This window comes from Podarcis tiliguerta (genome assembly GCF_965153285.1).
Source record: "Podarcis tiliguerta genome assembly, chromosome: Z".
Classification (NCBI taxonomy): domain Eukaryota; kingdom Metazoa; phylum Chordata; class Lepidosauria; order Squamata; family Lacertidae; genus Podarcis; species Podarcis tiliguerta.
This window is the reverse complement of record NC_139553.1, coordinates 15,606,761-15,626,724: the sequence shown is the minus strand read 5'-3', so window position 1 is coordinate 15,626,724 and position 19,964 is coordinate 15,606,761. Positions and strand designations below refer to the sequence as shown.

Sequence of the window (19,964 nt, the reverse complement as noted above, 5' to 3'; positions counted from 1 at the left end):
CCCACAGTGCACTGCAGCACCTGGGCTCATTTTGGGAATGTGTGTCTGAGTGTGTGTGTGTGTGTGTGTGTGTGTGTGTGTTAAATATGTTATTTTGGGTTGTCAAGGTTGCGTTCTTTAACTGATGGGGGTGATAAACCTCAGGCACCCAGGGGACAATTACAGCCCTCTAAACCATGGGTAGGCAAACTAAGGCCTGGGGGCCGGATCCGGCCCAATCGCCATCTAAATCTGGCCCGTGGACGGTCCAGGAATCAGCGTGTTTTTACATGAGTAGAATGTTTCCTTTTATTTAAAATGCATCTCTGGGTTATTTGTGGGGCCTGCCTGGTGTTCTTACATGAGTAGAATGTGTGCTTTTATTTAAAATGCATTTTTGGGTTACTTGTGGGGCATTGGGCTGAAAAGGCCTCCTTGCCCCTTCTTTAAACATCTCATTGAATCATAGAAATGCAGAGTTGGAAGCGATGCCAAGGATCATCTAGTCCATCTCTCTGCAATGCAGGACTCTCAGCTAAAGCATCCATGACAGATCACACACACACATACCTATCCTGGTCTCTAGAAGTTGTGCGGGATGCCTGCCTTTCCACCGCTGAAAGCCAACCTTGGCACTGCGTTACTGTCTTTATTATAGCCACCAAATCATTCTTTTGCCTTTCCTTCCTGCAGCATGGATGTCCAGGGCGATTATGAGCCATCAGACGCTACTGGCTTTATCAACATTAACTCCCTTCGGTTTGTATTGAAGCGTTATAGTTTCAGAAGCCTGCCACTGTTCTAGGCAGATGCTTTATACCATTAGTCTATCTCCCTCAATATTGTCTGTACTGACTGGTAGCAGCTATCCAGGGTTTCTGGTAGGGGGCATTCCTAGTCCCAACTGGATATGCTGTTGGGGATTGAACCCAGGGTCTTCTGCATTCAAAGTGCCCTTCCCCTAAAATAAGGTTGCCACACCCCGAAAGCTTTTTTTTAGGAAGACCCCCTACCTTAAATGAAATAAGGTTCCTCAGGGTTCTGTATTAAAGTAGGAACCCACGGCAGTGTCATCTACTTAATCAGACCACTTTGTCAATATAGCTCAGTATTGTTATACTAGCAGCCACTAGTCTCCAACCCTACCTGGTAATTCCTGCCTTTTCCTCTTCCTACCCAAGGTCTGCCACTCAGCTGGGTGGGTCGCAGGGCCCCTGTAGACATTTGCCCCCAGCAGTGGAGATGGAGCCTGGGGTGGCTTTTACCCTGCCCAGATGTGGGAGATGGGGTCTCCTTAGAGGAGGAGCAGGGAGGAGAATGGGGACAAAAACTAGAGTGAGTTGGCTCCAACTCTCATTGGCTCTGGCTCCAACTCCTCTTTGGTCTCCCTACATTTCACCCTGACAGTCTCAATAGCCACCAGCCCTTACTGGCATGGCTGAGTTCTTCCATTTCAGAGTGGGTGAGGGCATCACATGCTCCCCAATAACGAAAGATTTCCTTACATACAGAGAAACCTAACACCCCATGCAAAAGACTGCATTCCTCCCTAATTCATTGGACTTCTGCATGCAGTATGCTTCATCTTACAGTCATGGGTTCTTATAAAGGAGAGAATCAGATGGCCCTAACTGTTTAGCTAATGGAACTTTCCAGGAATAGAAAGCCCAGCTTCCAGGAATAGAAAGCCCAGCTAATTAATGCTATCCGCAATCATCTATTTTGTTCTGGGTTTTTACATAATCTGTCCTATGCACACACCCTTCTGAAATCGGAGAGGGGGTAGAGAGACACAGTTACCTAATAGCCTCTTTTGCCCCTTCCCTCCCCCAGTAGCAGCCTGTTAACTTCTTTGTCCTGTGCATTAATGTACACTGCCCCCCCTTGGATAAATTAATTATACAATGATGAGTTTTTCAGTAGCAGACAGGAAAAATTAGAAAAACTCACATATCACCTTGCACTTATTACCCTTTCCTCGCTCGTTTCATTTATTTGTCTCAACTTTGCCCAATTCTAATTTTAATTCAGAATGAATTTCTCTCACGTTCTCTTTCTTTCTGTTGGTTTCCAGGCTGAAGGAATATCATCGACTCCAACGCAAGGTCAAAGCACAGCAGAAATAATATAATGGGTGGGGTGGGGGCTGCAGGCTTTTTCTTTTCCCACCCAGCTAACACACCTATGTGCCACTCACTGCTAATTGCAGTAGTAATTGGTAATAGTTACTCATCTCCCTGTGCCTTGAGGGATCCCACAATGGTTTTGTTACAGTCTTTTAGTGGCATCAATGAAATGGAATCAAGAAAAAGGTGGTTGGTTGAAAGGCCGGAGCATCACCACGCCTGTCAGTTTGCACACTAATATGTTATTAAAATATCTGTGCCATTATTTCTGGAATCTTAATGAATGGGACCTCCTTTCTTTCTGTTTTGCTTCTCACTGTTTCCCTCACACTTATTCAGCCAAGCTATTTTGCCAAGCTTTAGTCTTTGTCCTTTCATACGAGTTTAAGTGCATCTGAAGGACATGCTGGATTGGGCTTGCTTTTTTTTTTGTGGGTGGGAGGGAAGAAGCAGCAAAAGGAAAGAGGGCCCTGGACTCTACCCAAGCCCATCGCTCCACCTGTGGGGAGACTAAAGGGAAAATGGAATGGGGGTGGTTGAGGGAGGTGAAGAAATAAAATAATTCCTTCCATTTTGATCACCACTAAGAGCATTGCTTTCTTTGTCTTTGCATTAATTGCAACGAGGTCTGCTTTAATTTCACCCTTTAAAAAATGTCCCTGTATTAAAATGAATTTCTCAATTTGTTTTTGCCTCCACCCCCCTCCCCTCCCCTCCCCGCCACCGCCCACATCCCTACAGGGATGCTTCAGTTTGAAAATAAAAATCAAGGTAAAAAAGGATAGAGAAAAATGGAGAAGGTTGCGCGGTGGGGAAATGTGGAATTTTTCAATATTCCACTTGAAGCGTCAACTGTGGACTTGAACTGGTTCCAGAAGAGCTTGAAACATTGAAGGAAAAACCAATGAGAATTAGATTTGCTTGTGCTACTGTAAGGTACAAAAGTGTCTTTAGAGGAAAACTTATATCCTGCTCGGCAGATATTGAGCTTGATGTCACACAGCTGAAAGGGTGTAAAACCAAGAGAGAATAATCTGTAGCCTTCCAGGTGTTCTTGGACTCAAGCTCCCATTGTCCCTGAATAGGGATGGAAAGATTGGTAGTCATTTCCAGTTCTCTCAGTTTCTCATTTTTCTGTTCTTAAATTCAGTTTTCCACAATGCTCAAATAAACAAATAATTCCTCATGAAAATTCATTAATGTTTTAGTGCAAATTTGTCTGTTTGACTCATGTACACATTTTTTGCAAGCAGTGTTCTTTAAGATAATGCATATTTGTCTGCTAGTTTCACAATTATATTTATTTTTATGTACACTCTCCCCCTCAAATACACATTTTGGTAAACATCAGTTGTTTGGAGAACTGCAAATTTTAAAGGGTGTCTGTGTTTTGGTTTTCAATTTGTTTTGGAATTATGAAATTTCATAGATTTGCCTTTACGTGTGAACTGAATCATTGCCATAGCCCTATGTATTAACTATCCTCCATAATTCATATTAGGGCAATACTTTTATTTGCCTCCAACCCCCTCCCCGCCACTGCCCACCAGCTAAAACTCCAAAATCCATAGACTTCAAAATTTCAAAGAGGTGGGGAGAAGGGGTTGCTCTTTATAACATAATTTAGAGTTGGCTGAGTGGTGTATATTCTTGCTTGCATATTTTATACTAGCATTTCTGGTGTTTGATCGTTTCTGATAGTTCTTACAACCTGACACTGTCTAGCTGCCTGCAGAGTTCTCCTTTATAAAGCTGAACAACACTAAATGAAGGTTTTAAACTTAAAGCACAGCAGATGATGATTTTTTACTTTTTAAAATGACAACCAAAACAAAAATCCAAAGCTCCACAGGCAGCATTTTAGACAGCCTCACTTTTGGCAAACCCCATGGACCTACAGAAACAGAGAACTAGGATAACATACAGTTATACAGGTACAAAAATGTACTGAAGCAATGCAAAGCTGCTCTGGACTTGGGAAGGGGGGTTGTGATCTGACTTTGGGAACATTTATTAACATCCTGTTTTGACTTGGTGAGGACTGAAAGCACTCTGAAAAATCTCACTTTGACCCCATACTTTACAAACCAGAACTGAAGAACAGAGGAACAATAAATTAGGGAAATCTGTTATAATCTGAACAGCCTCACTCCTTTGTCTGCCTCTCCCTACCCTTTGCTCGGTTTCATAAGACAGTAGTTCTCAAACTTTTTTCTCTGGGCCACACTTTTTCAGAATGAAAATTTTCTTGTGCAGCACCAATTTTTTTATTGAGAAGAAATACATTGAAAAACAAAAGCTAACAACTCCCAGCAGTGCTTAATCTTGAAAAGATATATATGTGTCTTCTGCAAATAAAACAATTATTTTAATACTACAGTGGTACCTCTGGATGCGAACGGGATCTGTTCTGGAGCCCCCTTAGCATCCTGAAGTAAACGCAACCTACGACTGCGCATCTGCGTGTGCATAGGTCATGATTTGCCGCTTCTGTGCATGCACGTGACATCATTTTGAGGGTCTGCACATGTGCAAGCGGCAAAACCCGGAAGTAACGCGCTCCGTTATTTCTGGGTCGCCGTGGAGCGCAACCCGAAAATGCTCAAGCTGAAGCTACTTTAACCCGAGGTATGACTGTATACCATACTGCAATGTTTACATGTTGCTTTGCCTTGAACCTTCCCACCACACTTGCTATCCTCTCCTGCCACACCAGGACCACTGTTGTAAGATGACCTTCAGGAGCTGCTGAGATCTGCGTGCTACTGTTAGGAATTGGAGTCAAGTGTAGCTCAGCAGTAAAAAACACAGTGTCAGTGAAGTTAACTCTTTTATTTTGTTATAATATTTTTTTAATTGATTTTCCACATTTTTAATATCCTCACAATATTCATTTTTCACCTCTACTTAATAGGTTCTTTTGAACCCTTGAACTTCCCTCCACCCCTCCATGGGTTCTTTATCGCATAATTAACTGCATCTTTTACGTTTTCCAAATCATTATATAAATCATAAGTAAAATATAGCAGAATTTCACATTACAAATATCTTCACATTCCTGCCAGTGTCTTTAAATTTTTACAGTGATCTTTTAAATAAAGTACAAATTTGTTCCAGTCCTTTTCAAAAGCTGATCTTCCTGGTTTTGGATCTTTCCCGTCAGTTTTGCCATCTCCCCATAGTCCATCAGTTTCACTTGCCGCTCTTCTTTCGATGGCACTTCATCTTGCTTCCATTTCTGGGCTAGTCATACTGCTGCTGTTCTTACATACAAAAATAGTTGCTTGTCTTCCCTCAGTATCTCTTTACCTATAATACCTAATAAAAAGGCTTCTGTATTTTCTTTAACTCATTATAAATCATCTCCCAGAAGTCTTTTACTTTGTCACATAACCACCACATATGGTAAAAAATACCTTCTATTCCTTTACATTTCCAACATAAGTTTGAACTCGTTTTATAAATTTTTGCAATTTTGCTTGGTGTTAAATACCAGCAATACATCATTTTCATAATATTTTCCTTCAGTGAGTGGCATGCAGTAAATTTCATTTCTTCCTTTCATAATTTTTCCCAAGATGACAACTGAATATTATATCCAAAATCTCTAGCCCAGTGTATCATGACTGCCTTAACTTCTTCATCCTTTGTATGCCATTCCAAAAGTAAGTTAAACATTTTTGATAATATTTTCACCTTATTCTCCAATAGATCTATTTCAAACCTTGATCTTATTGTATCAAAACTATTTTTTAATCTATTTCAAAGGTATCATTTATCTGATAGTGTTGTAACCAATCTGTCATATATTCTTTTAATTCTTCAAATGTTTTCAATTTTAATTGGTCTTCTGCCTCAATTAATAAATCGCTATAGATGGCCCAATTCCCTTTCATATTTACCTTTTTAACTGAAAGGTAAGGGTGAGAGCCACCAAGGTGTTTTCCTTTTGAATAAATTTTTATATCTGTCCCATACCTCGTAGGTTGATTTTCTCAACGTGTGGTTCAAGAATCCTTTATGTACTTTCACTTTATCATACCATAAATACGTGTGCCACCCAAATCTGTTGTCGTGACCTTTCAGATCCAATAAATCTGTGTTATCTAGCAAAATCCAGTCTCATAACAAACAAAGGCAAGATGCTTCATAATATAATTTCAAATTTGGCAAAGTGAAACCACCTCTTTCTTTAGCATCTGTAAGAAATTAACTCTTTATGCATAGATGCCAAAACAGCTCAGGCCTAGTGATCCCAACAACTCTTCCCATTCGTCTTGTTGCCTTGAGGCAGTTACCTTCCCTCTGCTCTCTAAGGCTTCTCCTCTCTAGGGTCCTTCCCAAGCAGTTGCAAACTGTGCACAACCAATCTCTGCTCCACCCTTTTCATTTCTGTGTTCCAAGAGACCAGAGTGGAAGGGAGCTGGTCACAGCAGGAGGGGGAGGCTCCCTGGATTCTTCAGCAGCCTGCCGTCTCACTACCTCTCTAGCCCCAGCTTCTGCCTCGGAGTTTGAACAGCTCTCTGCCACAGCCTCTTCCTGCTCACTAAACCCTGTTACCTCTTCAGCTTCTGACACCGCCTCTTCCTAGTCTGCTTCCTCTTCTCCCTCTGACCACTCATTGTCATCCCACCACCAATCCCCTGGCTCTGAGGCATCATCCCTTGGGGGTTCCCCAGCTAGTGTCTCCCACCATTCCTCTGCTTCCAGCCAGTCCATGGCAGCTGCTTCCCCCTGAAGCAAACCACTGAACTGTGCATGTAGCAGCCTCCTTGGTGAAAGTACCTTCAGGCCCTGGAAACCAATTCTGCCTACCCAGGCTAGGCCTTGGATGCTCCTGGACAGGCAGGACTATAAGGGAACAGGAAGTTGGATATGTTTAGCCTGGATAAGAGGAGACTGAGAGGGATATGATAGCCATCTTCCAATATCTAAAGGATTGTCACATGGAAGATGGAGCAATGGTTCTACCCTGCTTCGGAGGGTAGGACCCAAACCAATGGACTCAAGTTACTAGAAAGGAGATTCCAACTAAACATCAGGAAGAACTTTCTGATAATGAGCTTTTCAACAGTGGAATGGACTCCTCCTTCCCTGAAGGGTTTTAAGCAGAGGTTGGCTGGCCATCTGTTACAGATGTTTTATTGAGATTTCTGCATTGCAGCAGGGTTGGACTAGATGACTCTCAGAGTCCTTTTCAATTCTATGATTCTATTACTTCCTGGGTCAAGTAACAATTGCTTGTCTTCTCCAGTATCTGAGTGTTGTCTCCATGGTTAGTCTTTGGACTTCATGTGCTTTTCAGTCTTGACTGCAGGGCTTCTTAAGATCCCTGTCTTGACTCAGGCTGCTGCCATCATCCTGGGCCCAACACACAGTAACTGTGATTATTAATGTTGAATATTGGCTATTAATATATGGATATGTGAGGGGATTTAGGCCCACAGGCTTAATGTGGCCCTGTAGGAATCTCTGTCTGTCCATCACGATGCTCTTGAGGCCCCAATTTTGTGCTGGGGTCCTGCTTGAGGATTTCCTGCAGGCATCTGGTTGGCCACTATGAGAAAAGGATGCTGGATGAGATGGGCCACTAGCCTGACCCTGCAAGCTCTTCACATGTTCTCAGTGCCCCCCCCCATCTAGAGTGGGCCTGCTTCCCCTGTCTTCACTGCCATTGTTACTGCCCACTTGCTGTCTCCATCCCCCTCTTTTCCCTGGGGAGAAAAACTTTTCCCAGCCTGCTTTCTCCATGTCATGCCTAAATTTATTCACTTCTCTCATTTCCCATTTCACTCTTCTTTTCTCCAAAGTCCCTGAACAAAAATCAGTATTTTTTTCAGTTGTAGTGCGCTGGAGCATAGTTCAGGCACCTCTCAAGTGGGCACCATTGTGGGCTAGCACTCCCCAACCAGTTTCTTGCATTACATACTTCTGAGAAGCCCAAAACAAACTTTTCAAGTCAAAAGGGAAGGCGGCCAGCATGTGCGAGTCTGAACTTTTTTAGATCTATGACTCCACCTTGCTTCTTGGTCAAGCTATGGGGTGGGGGCAATTCATATTTCCTTTTCTTCAATCCGCCCGGCGCCTCCCATGTAGTGGGAGCGGGCTTTAAGCTTTGCAGCCAGGCCTCTGCCATTGCATGCATGCGTGCAAACCCTCCAACATTTCTCCAATGAAAATAGAGACATCTTCAGGAAAAGCGGGACATTCCATGATCAAATCAGAATGCAGGACAGCTTCTCTAAACCAGGGACGTCCCTAGGGACACTTGGAGGGTCTGAGCGTGTTTGTGTGAATGTCCTTCCGAGCTGCCCTAGCCATTTGCCCAAATCTAAGACAATAAGGGAGAATCATAGAATCATAGAATCATAGAGTTGGAAGTGACCACAAGGGCCATCGAGTCCAACCCCCTGCCAAGCAGGGGGGAGGTGTGGGAACATTTGTTTGACCTGTACCAGAACCAGGGGTGACCCCAAAACCAGCTAGAGAGACAGCTTGTTGTAGTTTTTAGCACATCCGCAGGTGGTGAATGTGGCTGTTGTCAAACCGGCATCTGTTCAGGGCTGCCTGAAGTTGCGCAGCAACTTACTATAACAACTTCATGGTTACTTCTGGCACCTATTTTACTTGAGGGGGGGGGGAGCACTGACCGCAAAATTTCTTCAAAGGGGAGTCACTCCATCCCCAGTGAGTCTTGTCCAAGGGTCCGCCTGGAAATACTGAATGGGCACAAACCAGTGTTACTTGTGTGTGCAAGCCAGGCTGGGAAACGCTGGTTTGATAACATTGGCAGCATCACTATGGCTTTCCCCCTCCCTTGAAACTCCTCCCACGCAGCCTTCTCTGGTCTCCTTCCCCCTCTTGCCCTCGGCTGCAAGCCCTCTTGAGCCAAGCCCAGAGGCCTCTGGGTAACAGACAGCTGTTGGATGACCCTTCCCGTTAGCTTCCGCCTCGGGCGCGCTGCGTTGCCAGCAGGGCTGATCTGTACGCCTCTCAGGCTGAGGAGTGCAGGGGCTCCTCCAGGGTCACTGTCAATCGATATCTCATCTGCAGGCTCTCCTAGCGGAAGTGATAGCATATTGGAAGAAGGTAATGGCTCTGGTCTAGTGGAAAAGGCTAATCTTCCCCAGCTGTACAGGATCTCTGCAGGTGGCCTCTGGCATCTTCCTCCCGACACACCGCTGGGCTTCCCAACGGCAGCACACAAGAGAAGAAGAGGAAGAAAAGGACCCTTTTCTTTAAAGGCACAGAGACTCCCTTTTCATTGCTAGATCTTCACCAGCTGGGGCAAACTGGACAGCTTAGGGGGGCATGGAAGGAGTGGGCCAGGCCACCCCATGAATCACAGTCCATCATGTGTTCACTGGGTTCTCACTTCCCACATTTCCAGGAGGCAGCAAAGCCAGGAGAGTCCCTGGATAGTGGAGTCCCTTTCACTTAGTGGAAAGATGTGGCAGGTTTTTCAGCCCGAGGGCCACATTCCCTTTTGGGCAAGCACCAGGGGGCCACATGCCAGTGGGTGAGTGGGGCCAGTCAAAAGTGAATGGAGAAATGAATGTAAGTAGGTTGGTGTCCACACCCACCCACCCCTCTGTTCCCCTCCAGGTAAATAATATACATGATTGGAGTTCCAAAGACACATTTCCAGCTGGGCAAAAACAGTCAAGCAGGGGGTGAAGCAGAGCTGGTGAGGGGTGTGGCCTACGGAGAGTCCTGAGGACCAGATTAGAGAGCCCTGGAAGGCTGCCTTTAGCTTCCAAGCCTGAGCTTGAGTCACTAACTGCTCCACTTTTTGTAGCTGACAATTTCCCTGTTGCATGTATTTGCGGGTAGCGTGTTGACAGGTGAAATGTCATTTTGATAATGCCTGTGGCACTTTGGATGCAGAAGATCCCACCTCTCTCACGAGAGACATTCTCCGTTCACTTGCACTCATCCATCCTTTGAGAAGGGAATCTCTCTTTTTTAGATCAGCAGAGGGGAACCTGATCTAACAAGAGGCATTCCCTCCTTTCTCGTGACAGACAGCTTCTTCTGCATACAGTGGTACCTCGGGTTAAGTACTTAATTCGTTCCGGAGGTCCGTTCTTAACCTGAAACTGTTCTTAACCTGAAGCACCACTTTAGCTAATGGGGCCTCCCGCTGCTGCCGTGCCGCCGTGGCGCGATTTCTGTTCTCATCCTGAAGCAAAGTTCTTAACCTGAGGTACTATTTCTGGGTTAGCGGAATCTGTAACCTGAAGCGTATGTAACCCGAGGTACCACTGTATAGGCATTGTCCCATTATGCAGAAGAGAATGGTTTTTCTTAGATCAACGATATGGGACCTGTGGCTCCTGAGATGTTGTTTGACTCCAATTCCCCTCACTCCTATCCCATTTGTTGGCTGTATTGGATGCAGTTGATGCTTGTTGGAGACCAACAGCATCTAGAGGGCTGCAGGTTCCCCATCCCTACTAAACACACCCCACTCTTGTAGCCCTAAGGCTGTGGCAGAGCAGGCGGTACAGTGAGGGAAAAGTGATATGTTCCCCCATAGGGATACATGTGACATCCGTCACCCTGAGTGAGGGAGGCAGATGGAGACCCCTCGGAAGCAGAGTCCAGCGCCGTAAAGTGTAATAAATAATGCATTGTGGCAGATAAACAGCCACCTCAAGGAACCACATGCAGGGTTAATTCAGTCCCTGAGGGCTCAACGACATCATTAACCCAGTGAAGAGACGATGGTGCACAATGCCACACCAACCGGGGTCATCCAAAATACCTCCAAAGTTGTGTGGGGGTGTTTACAACACAGCATGGGTGTGAGGAGGATGAGCTGAACTCTCCCTATCTTCTTCAGTTTCTCCTTGAATGCAGGCTTTGAGAAAAATTAAAATAAAAGCCTGCTATTCTACTTGGGGGGGGGGGGTGTTGGTTCTGCTTGCAGAGCCACATTGGGAGAAAAACAGGTGTTTTGTTTTGTTTTTTAAGGGAGAGAGATGAGGAAAGGTTGCAGCATTTGGGATGTTTTAGTTCAGAGAAAAGGCAAGGAAGAGGAGACATCACAGAGGTTTATACTATTATGCATTGAATGGAAAAAGAAATGTTTTCCTTCCTTTCTCATAACATTTGAACTCATGGATGTCCTATGGAGTTGAATGGTGGAATATTCAGAAGAGACACAAGGAAGAATTTATGCATGCGGTGCATAGTTAAACTATGGAAATCGCTCCAGCAGGGGACAGCAGTGGCAACTTGGATAGCTTTAAAAGAGGGCTGGTAACCTTATACTAGCCACAATGGCTATGCTCTGCCTCCACAGTTGGAGGTAGCAATGTTCTGAATACTAGTTGCTGGAAACTGCAGGAAGGGAGAGGGCTCTTGTACTCTGGTCCTGCTTCTGAGTTTCCCACAAGGGATTTGTGGTGCCTTAAAAACTAACCATTATTTTTATCACGGCATAAGCTTTATTGGAATCCACTTTGTCAGATGTATCATTCGAGGATGGTTATGTTCCACCTCTACTGTCAGAGGAGGTTTGACAGTCAGTCCTAGAAGATCTGTTCCCTGCCTTTCAGACCTTTTCTTACCTGACCTGGCAGGGCAGGGCCCTGACTAACTCGAGCTACAATAGCTGAGGCTGCTGAACAGAATTTTGGGCTGGAGTATTTTTTGTGTGGTGGTGGTTGTTAATATTTTGTATCTTTATTTGGGATCTTATGAGGAAATTGTTTGATTTGGTTGTATACTTTTTGATTTTTTTTTAGTTTATTGTTGATGCTCTTGTTAAGTTAGTAGTTATGTAATTTTTATATGTTGTAAGCCACCTCGAGCATTGTTTTAACTTTGGAAAGGTGGCATACAATTAAAATGATTGATTGATTGTTTGACTACCAATTACCAGGAATTGCTAGTGGGGACAGCACTGTTGGAACCAGGTCTTGCTTGTGAGATTCCCACTGGGGCATCTGGTTGGCCACTGTCTGTACAGGGTGATGGACTAAATGGGCCTTTGGTGTGATCCAGCTACCAAGCTCTTCTTCTGTTCTTAAATACAAAATGTTCAGAACAACAGAGACAAAAACGCATACAGCATCTCCAAGAACCATCTGTGGCCCCTTGCCTGCTGCTAGTAGGTTTATTAAATACATACACCAAGCTTGGCCGAGAAGACTCCCTTTGTGCTGAGGTCGAGAGCCTTTGGATGAAAACTTCCCAGGAGGAGATGGGCTCCCTTTGTAAACTTCTTGAAACAAGGTGGCTTTGTCTCTGCATTTCACAAGGATCTGCCTTGCATCTCTCCCCGGGAGTTTCCCAAAGCCTTCACCAGCGATTGCTGAAAGGGAGCTTTATTCCTCCTTGACGGTCCACGCCATCATGGGAACCACCTGAGGGAGAAGGACAGGCGGGATCACAAAACCAGGGAGGGCAGATAAGCATGGCAATTACAAAAGGCTGCCCCGAGGGGTCTAGGCCTCAAAGCCTCACCGCCGTAAAAGGAAAAGACAAGGGACTCACACAAGGAACTCCGGACACCCATCTGGTCACTCAATAGCAGTGGTCAGTTGGCCCTTTGTGGGGTCTCCTTTCTGCCTGAACACCCCTCCCTGTTTCCCCATCATCCAAACTGAGAATGTGGCCATCCAAAAAGACAGGTATGTTTTGTTGGACTCTCGTAACAGAAGATATTGGCTTTTTCTCTTGACTTTTTCCTCTCTGTAGAAAAGGGGGGGAAGAGGAGGTCACCAGGGTGACCTCTTTGGTTATGTGAGATGCTCACTTAGACGCTGACATTATCTGCCCCTCTGCTGCTGTTGGCCCGACAGCCTTTCTGGGTCATGAGACAACCTGCAAAAGTGAGGAGAGAGAGAGAGAGAGAGAGAGAGATGAACAGGACCAGCCATCCCAAATCTTCATATAAAGTCGTCTTCTACTGAGCGGTTCATTTGTCTCAGTATTGTCTACACTGTCTGGCATCAGCTCTCCAGGGTTTAAGGCAGGGGTCTCTATGAGCCCTACCTAGGCATGTCACTGAGCACTGAACCTAGGGTCTTCTGTATAGGAAGCAGATGCTGTACTATAGAGCTATGACCCTTGCTAGGAACAGGGGAAGTGACCTTGTACTGAGCCAAACCCTTGGTCCAAAACACGTGTTCTGTCATTGAATTACTGTCGTCCATCTAAAACTAAAGATTTTAGTCCTCACAGGCCATTGGAAGTGGCCTTATATATCTCCAGGATTTCAGGCAGAGAAGTCTTCCAGCCCTACTTTGAGAAGTTGGGGGTTGAACCTGGGACTTTCTGCATGTCAGGATCTACCACTGAGCTACAGACCTTCCCCAAATTCTTCCTGCGATTCCTTGTGAGTTAACTTACAAGCCCTTCCTTTTAAGTTCACTAGGTGGTCTTAAGCAAGCCATTCTCAACCTGAATGTATGCCCATTTGCAATGTGAGGACACTTAACACTGATCTACCTTACAAGTCTGTTGTTTAGTTTCCCCAGCTAATTGTGTAGCATGGTTTGGGAACCAAGAACCACTAAATAACTTCTGTATTGCTATACTTAACTGCGTTGCTTCAATTAGTCTTGGGTTGCTTTTAACCTTTCTGTCTCTGGCTTAGCATTTAGATTGTAAACCCTTTGGAGGCATTGTCCTTCCTGCTTAGGTTACTTTATAAACTGCCCATTTATGCACGTTCAATAAGTGTGTGACTGTGTATGTGCAACAAACCCAGAAGTGACCCGGAAACGTCATAACAATGTCCCTGAAACATCACTAAAAGGGTGGAGCTGAGGCAGGGGCGTAACAGGTTGTTCACAGGCTTTTTCAATGGGTTTCCATTATACCTGATTTCACCAACATGCATGGTGCCTCAGAATGTAACCCCTGGATAAACATGGGGCTGCCTGTACTCCATATAAATAGCAATATCTAATTACAGACTGCAAAAAGCTAAGTCTCCATGTTTGTGGCCACCAAGAACAGGGGCAAAGTATTTTTTCCTAGCCCATCTAACTGGCTGGACACACCATCATTTCCTCTTCTGCTTTAATAACCATTCAGAGCAAAAACAATGCTTCCCACTCTCACTCTGCTTTGCCTGCTTGCCAATCCTCGCATTGTGACTAAGCCAGTTCAGAAGAGAAGGACAGGAATCATTGTCCTCCCTCTTAAAAAGTGCATGGAAACATGGATCCTTCCAGGCAAGGGAAAGGGGAGGAATTTGATTCAGTTCACATTTAAAGTCAAGCCTAACCAATACACATTTTCCAAAAGAATGTGAACAGAAACGTTGCTATCCTTTGAAAAGTGCAGTTCTCCGAATTTTGCAATGCCGCTCTCCAACCAAGTAATGTAAATAAATGCATATACCAGGGTAGTGTGTGCATGAAAATGCATAGTGAAACGAACATACAAAAATGAATTATATTATGAGAAATAGCTTTGCAAAACATCTAGATGTCAACCGATTGTCCATCCTTGATGTAAACAATACCCAACGCACCAATTTTGAATAGCCTGGGGTCCTTCTGTTTTAAATCAGTGATAGTGTCCAAGGGCTCCATTCCCTTTAAGGCAGCCTTCTGAGACCATGTGCCTGTGGTGGGTGGGGCTAGAGGCAAAAGTGGGTGGAGTAAGGAATGTGAAAGCAGGGTAGTTTCTGCCAAATTCACACGCTGCTCTCTCTGCTCCCCATCCAAACAAGCTAGAGGCAGTGTCAAGGATAAATATACAGTGGGACGCTTCAGGTTACAGACGCTTCAGGTTACAGACTCCGTCAACCCAGAAATAGTACCTCAGGTTAAGAACTTTGCTTCAGGGTGAGAACAGAAATCGTGCTCTGGCGGTGCGGCAGGAGGCCCCATTAGCTAAAGTGGTACCTCAGGTTAAGAACAGTTTCAGGTTAAGAATGGACCTCCAGAACGAATTAAGTTCTTAACCTGAGGTACCACTGTATTTGAGGGGTGAAAGAGGGCCAGTGAGGAGTGTGGCTTGGGGAAAAGAGGTATGTCCCTGGGGAGAGGCCTGGTGGGCTGCATTTGCCCCATAGTCTTGAGGTTTACCCTCCTCCTTTGCCCCTTATTCCATTGCTTAAGCAGTTCTATAACTCTCCAATGGCAGCCGCCAATCGGATGTCATCTCTTTATAGAAAATACTCTCTGTCTTTTCTTTTCTTTCTTTTTTATAATGAAGCCCTGCAGGAAGGCTACTTGAAACACTTAAATACTTTCCCCCTCCCTCTCTCCCCACCAACCTTTTTTAAAAATAAATTAAAAAAGCAAAACGAATATAAAGCAGGCAGCCAACCTAAAAACACAATTTCGCATTTAAGCAACATGCTCAAGGTCACCAGAGTGACTCAGTAGCGTCGGAACGGAAGGCCCCGAATGTATGTGGCCTCCCCTCTTGCCAGGAGTTGAAAGGAAAAGGCCAGATCTGTTCAGGTGCTGAGCTCCGCACAGACCCCCCTGAATTGCTGTGGCACTCTGGTTCAGAGCCACAGGCGCTCTGCAGTGCTCTGGTCAGGATCGATCCTCCAAATGCAAAAGACGAGGAAAAGGCGGAACAGCAGAGGTGGGGGGGGAATGAGGAGGGAGGTTCCTACAATTAGCCAACAAGTGGCTGTTTTGTGAGGGATTGTTGTAGATGTGTTTTAAGTGGTTTTCAGAGTGGAAAATGTTAGGCACTAGAGCGATTGACAGACAAAGAGCAGGAAATGCATTAGGTTTTTTTTTATTGGTCTGTTTTGAACACATTTGACATTACTCTATTAAGCAAGTTCGGTTCTGGCCTTTGGGAGACTATTAAAAGAGAGAAGAAAAGGGAGAGGAGGGGAGAGGGAGGCTAGAGGTGGATAAAGCGTAGAAGGGGAGGGGGGAGCAATATTATTCAAACAGGCAAGCGGTAACATAATGGCGGGAGGGACTGGAGCAAACTGTGCCAGCCAGATGGGACCCAAATGCGGATAACACAGGAGAGAATTAGCAAAACCTGGCATTGTCTAGGGGAGAATGGGCGCCACTTTCTCCTTAATAGCTCCCTCTATGTGATATAATAATGTCTCATTCAGATGCTGAACCCATCAAGGACAAAAGTCACCAGTAAGGAGCAAAAAGGGAGTTTGTGGGGAACAGGGAATATATATACACACACATACACACACACGAGAGAGAGAGAGAGAGAGAGAGAGAGAGAGAGAGAGAGAGATTTTCTACTGAAAATCGACAAACCATCGGAGCAACTTGACAAAATACACATCTACGGTGAATTACAGGGAACTCAGCTCATTTGGCAAAGAGGATGATTTGTGACAGTGTGTGTGTGGGGGGGCACAGATGGATTAAAGAGCTCTGGTGTAGTCTCGACTAGTGGCCCATCTAGTCCAGTAGCCTAGCAGAAGCCTGCAAGGAGGATATTAGTGCAACAGTTTTCTCCCCTCCTGCGATTCACAGCAGCTGGTGTTCAGAGGCATTCATGCTATCTTTGACAGTGGAGGGAAAACATGAGAGCCTGGCTGCTGGATCAGGCAAAAGGGGGTCCCATCCAGCATCCTGCTCCAATGGGAAACCTGAAAGCAGGATCTAAGCACAACAGCAATGTGCCCCCTCCTGTGGTTTCCAGCGACTGGTATTCATTACTGCCTCCAACTGTGGTTTGTAGATTTCTTTAGGGGCTTTCATCTTCCCCTCCCTCCCACCACCCAATTCAAACTCAGAGGCTCATCTCTACCAGAACTGTTAACTGCATGTGTTCAGAAATGGTCATATTGAGTTAGATCCCTGCTGGGGGAGTGATAGGCAGGAGGTGGGGCCACTGAAAAGAATAGCTGTGTGAGCCTTCAAAAGGTCTTGCTGCTGAAATCCCAAGTTCAGATAGACTGTTCCAGCTCAGAAGCTCTTCTTTCCCTGTCTCCCAGACAAAACATAACCTTTCACCGGATGCACAGTCCTATCAGCTGCATCTGGAGAAAGCCACACAGCTTTCCTCCATCCCAGAATGTGCATTTCCTGGATCAGGAGTTCAGTCCAGTGAAAAGTACCATCTGGCATCTCCAGTTGTCTTTCTTTCAAGCAAGCCCCCCACAGCTGTCCTTTGAAGATAAACTGCAAAAAAACACATATTTTTAAGCTAATGGATAGAAATAAATTTTGGGTTTAATATTCAAGCAACCAGTAGAAGATAGGAACACATTTCCTTCTGGACAGTCTTCTGAGGGCTGCTTCTCAGTGGTGGGTGGGGCCAGAGGCAAAAGTGGGTGGAGCAAGAAGTGCCTTCAACACTCATCTCTTTCTATCGTCCATCCAGGAAAGTAAAAAAAAAGCATTGGGTGGACGATAGAAAGAGATGGGTGTTGAAAGCATTTCGTGCTCCACCCACTTTTGCCTCTGGCCCCACCCACCACTGAGAAGCAGCCCTCAGCCAGGCAAAAACACTCAGGTACAAAAGCAGGGCCAGTGAGGGGCGTGGCCTGGATAAATGGGGTGTGGTCAGAGAGAGAGTTCAAAGGGCCACAGGGAGAGGCCCAGAGCACTGCACCCAGCCCCTGGACTTGCAGTATAGATTGGGGCTATGATCTTAGTGTAACTCTTCCAGAAGCTACACATGCACAAGTGTAAAAAGCAGGGGGGGGGGAGGCAGAAAAATGGAAGCCTCTTTTGCAGAGGAAGAAAACTGGTGAAAAATAAGAGGACAAAATCTTGGGACAGTGCTAGTCCAATAAGTGGTTCCCTTTGATATTTAACCTTCAATCAGTTTTAAATTATTGTTGTCTGTCTCATGGCTGAAAGGCAGTGTCAAACCTACAAAAGACAAAACTGACTGCTGTTTAGTTTGGATGGAAATTTCCTAGGGCTGCCATACGTCCAAGAAATTGGACTGTCTGGGAATAGGACTGACAAAATGGCGTCACGGCGGATTTTTGTCAAATGTCCAGGAAAACTCTGACGTATGGCAAGTAGGACGACTAAAAAAGAAACATATTTTTAAATTATTTTTTTTTAATGCTTTAAAAATCCAAAAACAGCCTCAACCAATTTCATGTTTCTCAAAACAAAAGCAGCGCAGGATTCAAATGACTGCAGTGGCTTTCTTTTCTGGGGGAAGCAGCAGCAGCAACCATTCCTCCAGCACATAAACACGGCCTTGGTGAGGTGAGTGCTGGCTTATCATCTCTCCAGTGCTTGCTAAGGAGAGGTTTCCAAGTGGACCTTGCAGCCAACAGTAAAGACTGGGAGGACACCACAGGAGGGCTGGGGGCAACTTTCCAGCAGCCTCTGCCTCCCCTGGTGCACCACCCCCACCACCAATAACATAGAACTCCTTGCACTTTGCTATAGGGAGAGGTGTGTGTGTGTGCAGGAGGGGGCAACAACCCCCCCCACTAACTGTCTCGCCAGGTCAAGCCTCCCCCTCTTCCTCCTCTGCTGACAGGCTGTGGGTGTTTGTGAGTGTGCCAGGAGCTGGTGTGTAGGAGAAGCTCTCATTGGGCACATGCACAGACATGTGCGTGCAGTCAGCCAACCTGCTCCCTCCACTACCCGATCTTCCCCACACCGGAAGCCTGAAGCTCCACCTCCCTTGGCATCTAGCGCCAGGAAAAGCCCCCCTAGGCTCTTCCAGCGCTATGCCTGGCAGGGCAACCCCCCCCCCACCAGTTTGCATCTCAAAAGGCCTCCCCCCCCCCTTTGGGAATATGGCAACCCTAACTTTTCCCATCACGATTCCCACAGTACCTCAGCTACTGTCATGTTTTGAAAATTCACTCACACTTTGAAGAGTCCCCCATCAGATCGGACAATGTGAGAAACCCCAGCTGGTGTGGTTGGCAAAATGGGAAGTGAGGTCATTTCATAATTCCCTGTATCCCTATTCCATTATCTAGGGAGCAACTGGAGACTGTTTCCACAATCCCCCCCCCCCATATTTTCAGTTTTTCTCCCACTCACACACATATGCCGCACGTACACATTCTGACATATATTACAGGCACTTATGCATCATGGGATATCAATCTCCCATTCGGAGAGTACTAAACCACCCCATGAATTGTGACAGAGAGGTATGAGGGGCCCCTCCCTCCCTGGTTAACACACTCGTGACATATGAATTTCCACTTTTGTTAAGCGATGGTTAACGGCTACTGGGATGTCTCCTTTCCTCCTCACTTCTTCCTGTCATGGCCAGGTGAATAAATTTTGCTGCCTGAGGTGAAAAACAAGATGGCTGCCATTTCAGTTACAGGAGCTGACAGGACTGGTACTGGCTCAGACCCTGCAGTGTTCCTATTTTCCACGGACGTCCCTGATTTATAGAAGCCATCCCAGTTTCTTATTTGATCCTGGACTGTCCCAGTTTTCCTTAGGACATCCCTATTTTCATGGGAGAAATGTTGGAGGGTATGGAGTTATCCATCTCCTGAAGGCAATCCTGTACAGTGGTACCTTCGTTCTCAAATGGCTTAGTTGTCAAACAAATCGGCTCCCGAATGCCACAAACCCGTAAGTGTTGCAGTTTGCAAACGTTTTTCGGAAGCCGAACGTCCGACACAGCTTCCACTTGAGTTCAGGAAGCTCCTGCAGCCAATTGGAACATTGGTTTTCAAATGGTTTTGGGAATCGAACGGACTCCCGAACAGATTAAGTTCGAGAAACAAGGTACCACTGTATAGGGAAGTTTTTTAAAATGTTTAATATTTTATTGTGCTTTTAGATATGTTGGAAGCAGCTCAGAGTGGCTGGGGCAACCCAGTAAGATGTGTGGGGTATAAATAGTAAAGTTATCATTATGGAATGGGACATCCCTATTTTCATGGCTGAAATGTTGGAGGGTATGCTGGCTGAGTGTTGTTATAACACTGCTCTCTTCCACACC

The 19,964-nt window shown here is 45.5% G+C and overlaps 1 protein-coding gene and 1 long non-coding RNA gene across 5 annotated transcripts in view; one reads left to right on the top strand and one right to left on the bottom strand.

Annotated features, from left to right (window-relative positions):
• ASS1 (argininosuccinate synthase 1) overlaps positions 1 to 3,301 on the top strand; it is a 76,590-nt gene extending 73,289 nt beyond the window's left edge. The window contains exons 14-15 of the mRNA XM_083423887.1: positions 673 to 738; positions 2,054 to 3,301. Of these exons, the coding sequence (XP_083280013.1) occupies positions 673 to 738; positions 2,054 to 2,105 (118 nt within the window). The 3' untranslated portion in view covers positions 2,106 to 3,301. The remainder of the gene's footprint in view (positions 1 to 672; positions 739 to 2,053) is intronic.
• A 1,621-nt stretch (positions 3,302 to 4,922) lies between these two features.
• LOC310669715 overlaps positions 4,923 to 19,964 on the bottom strand; it is a 33,224-nt gene continuing 18,182 nt past the window's right edge. For all 4 annotated transcript variants that reach the window (XR_014507303.1, XR_014507304.1, XR_014507305.1 and 1 more), the window contains 2 exons: positions 11,992 to 12,938; positions 4,923 to 5,363 (listed from right to left, as the gene is read on the bottom strand). This is a non-coding gene — a long non-coding RNA (uncharacterized lncRNA). The remainder of the gene's footprint in view (positions 5,364 to 11,991; positions 12,939 to 19,964) is intronic.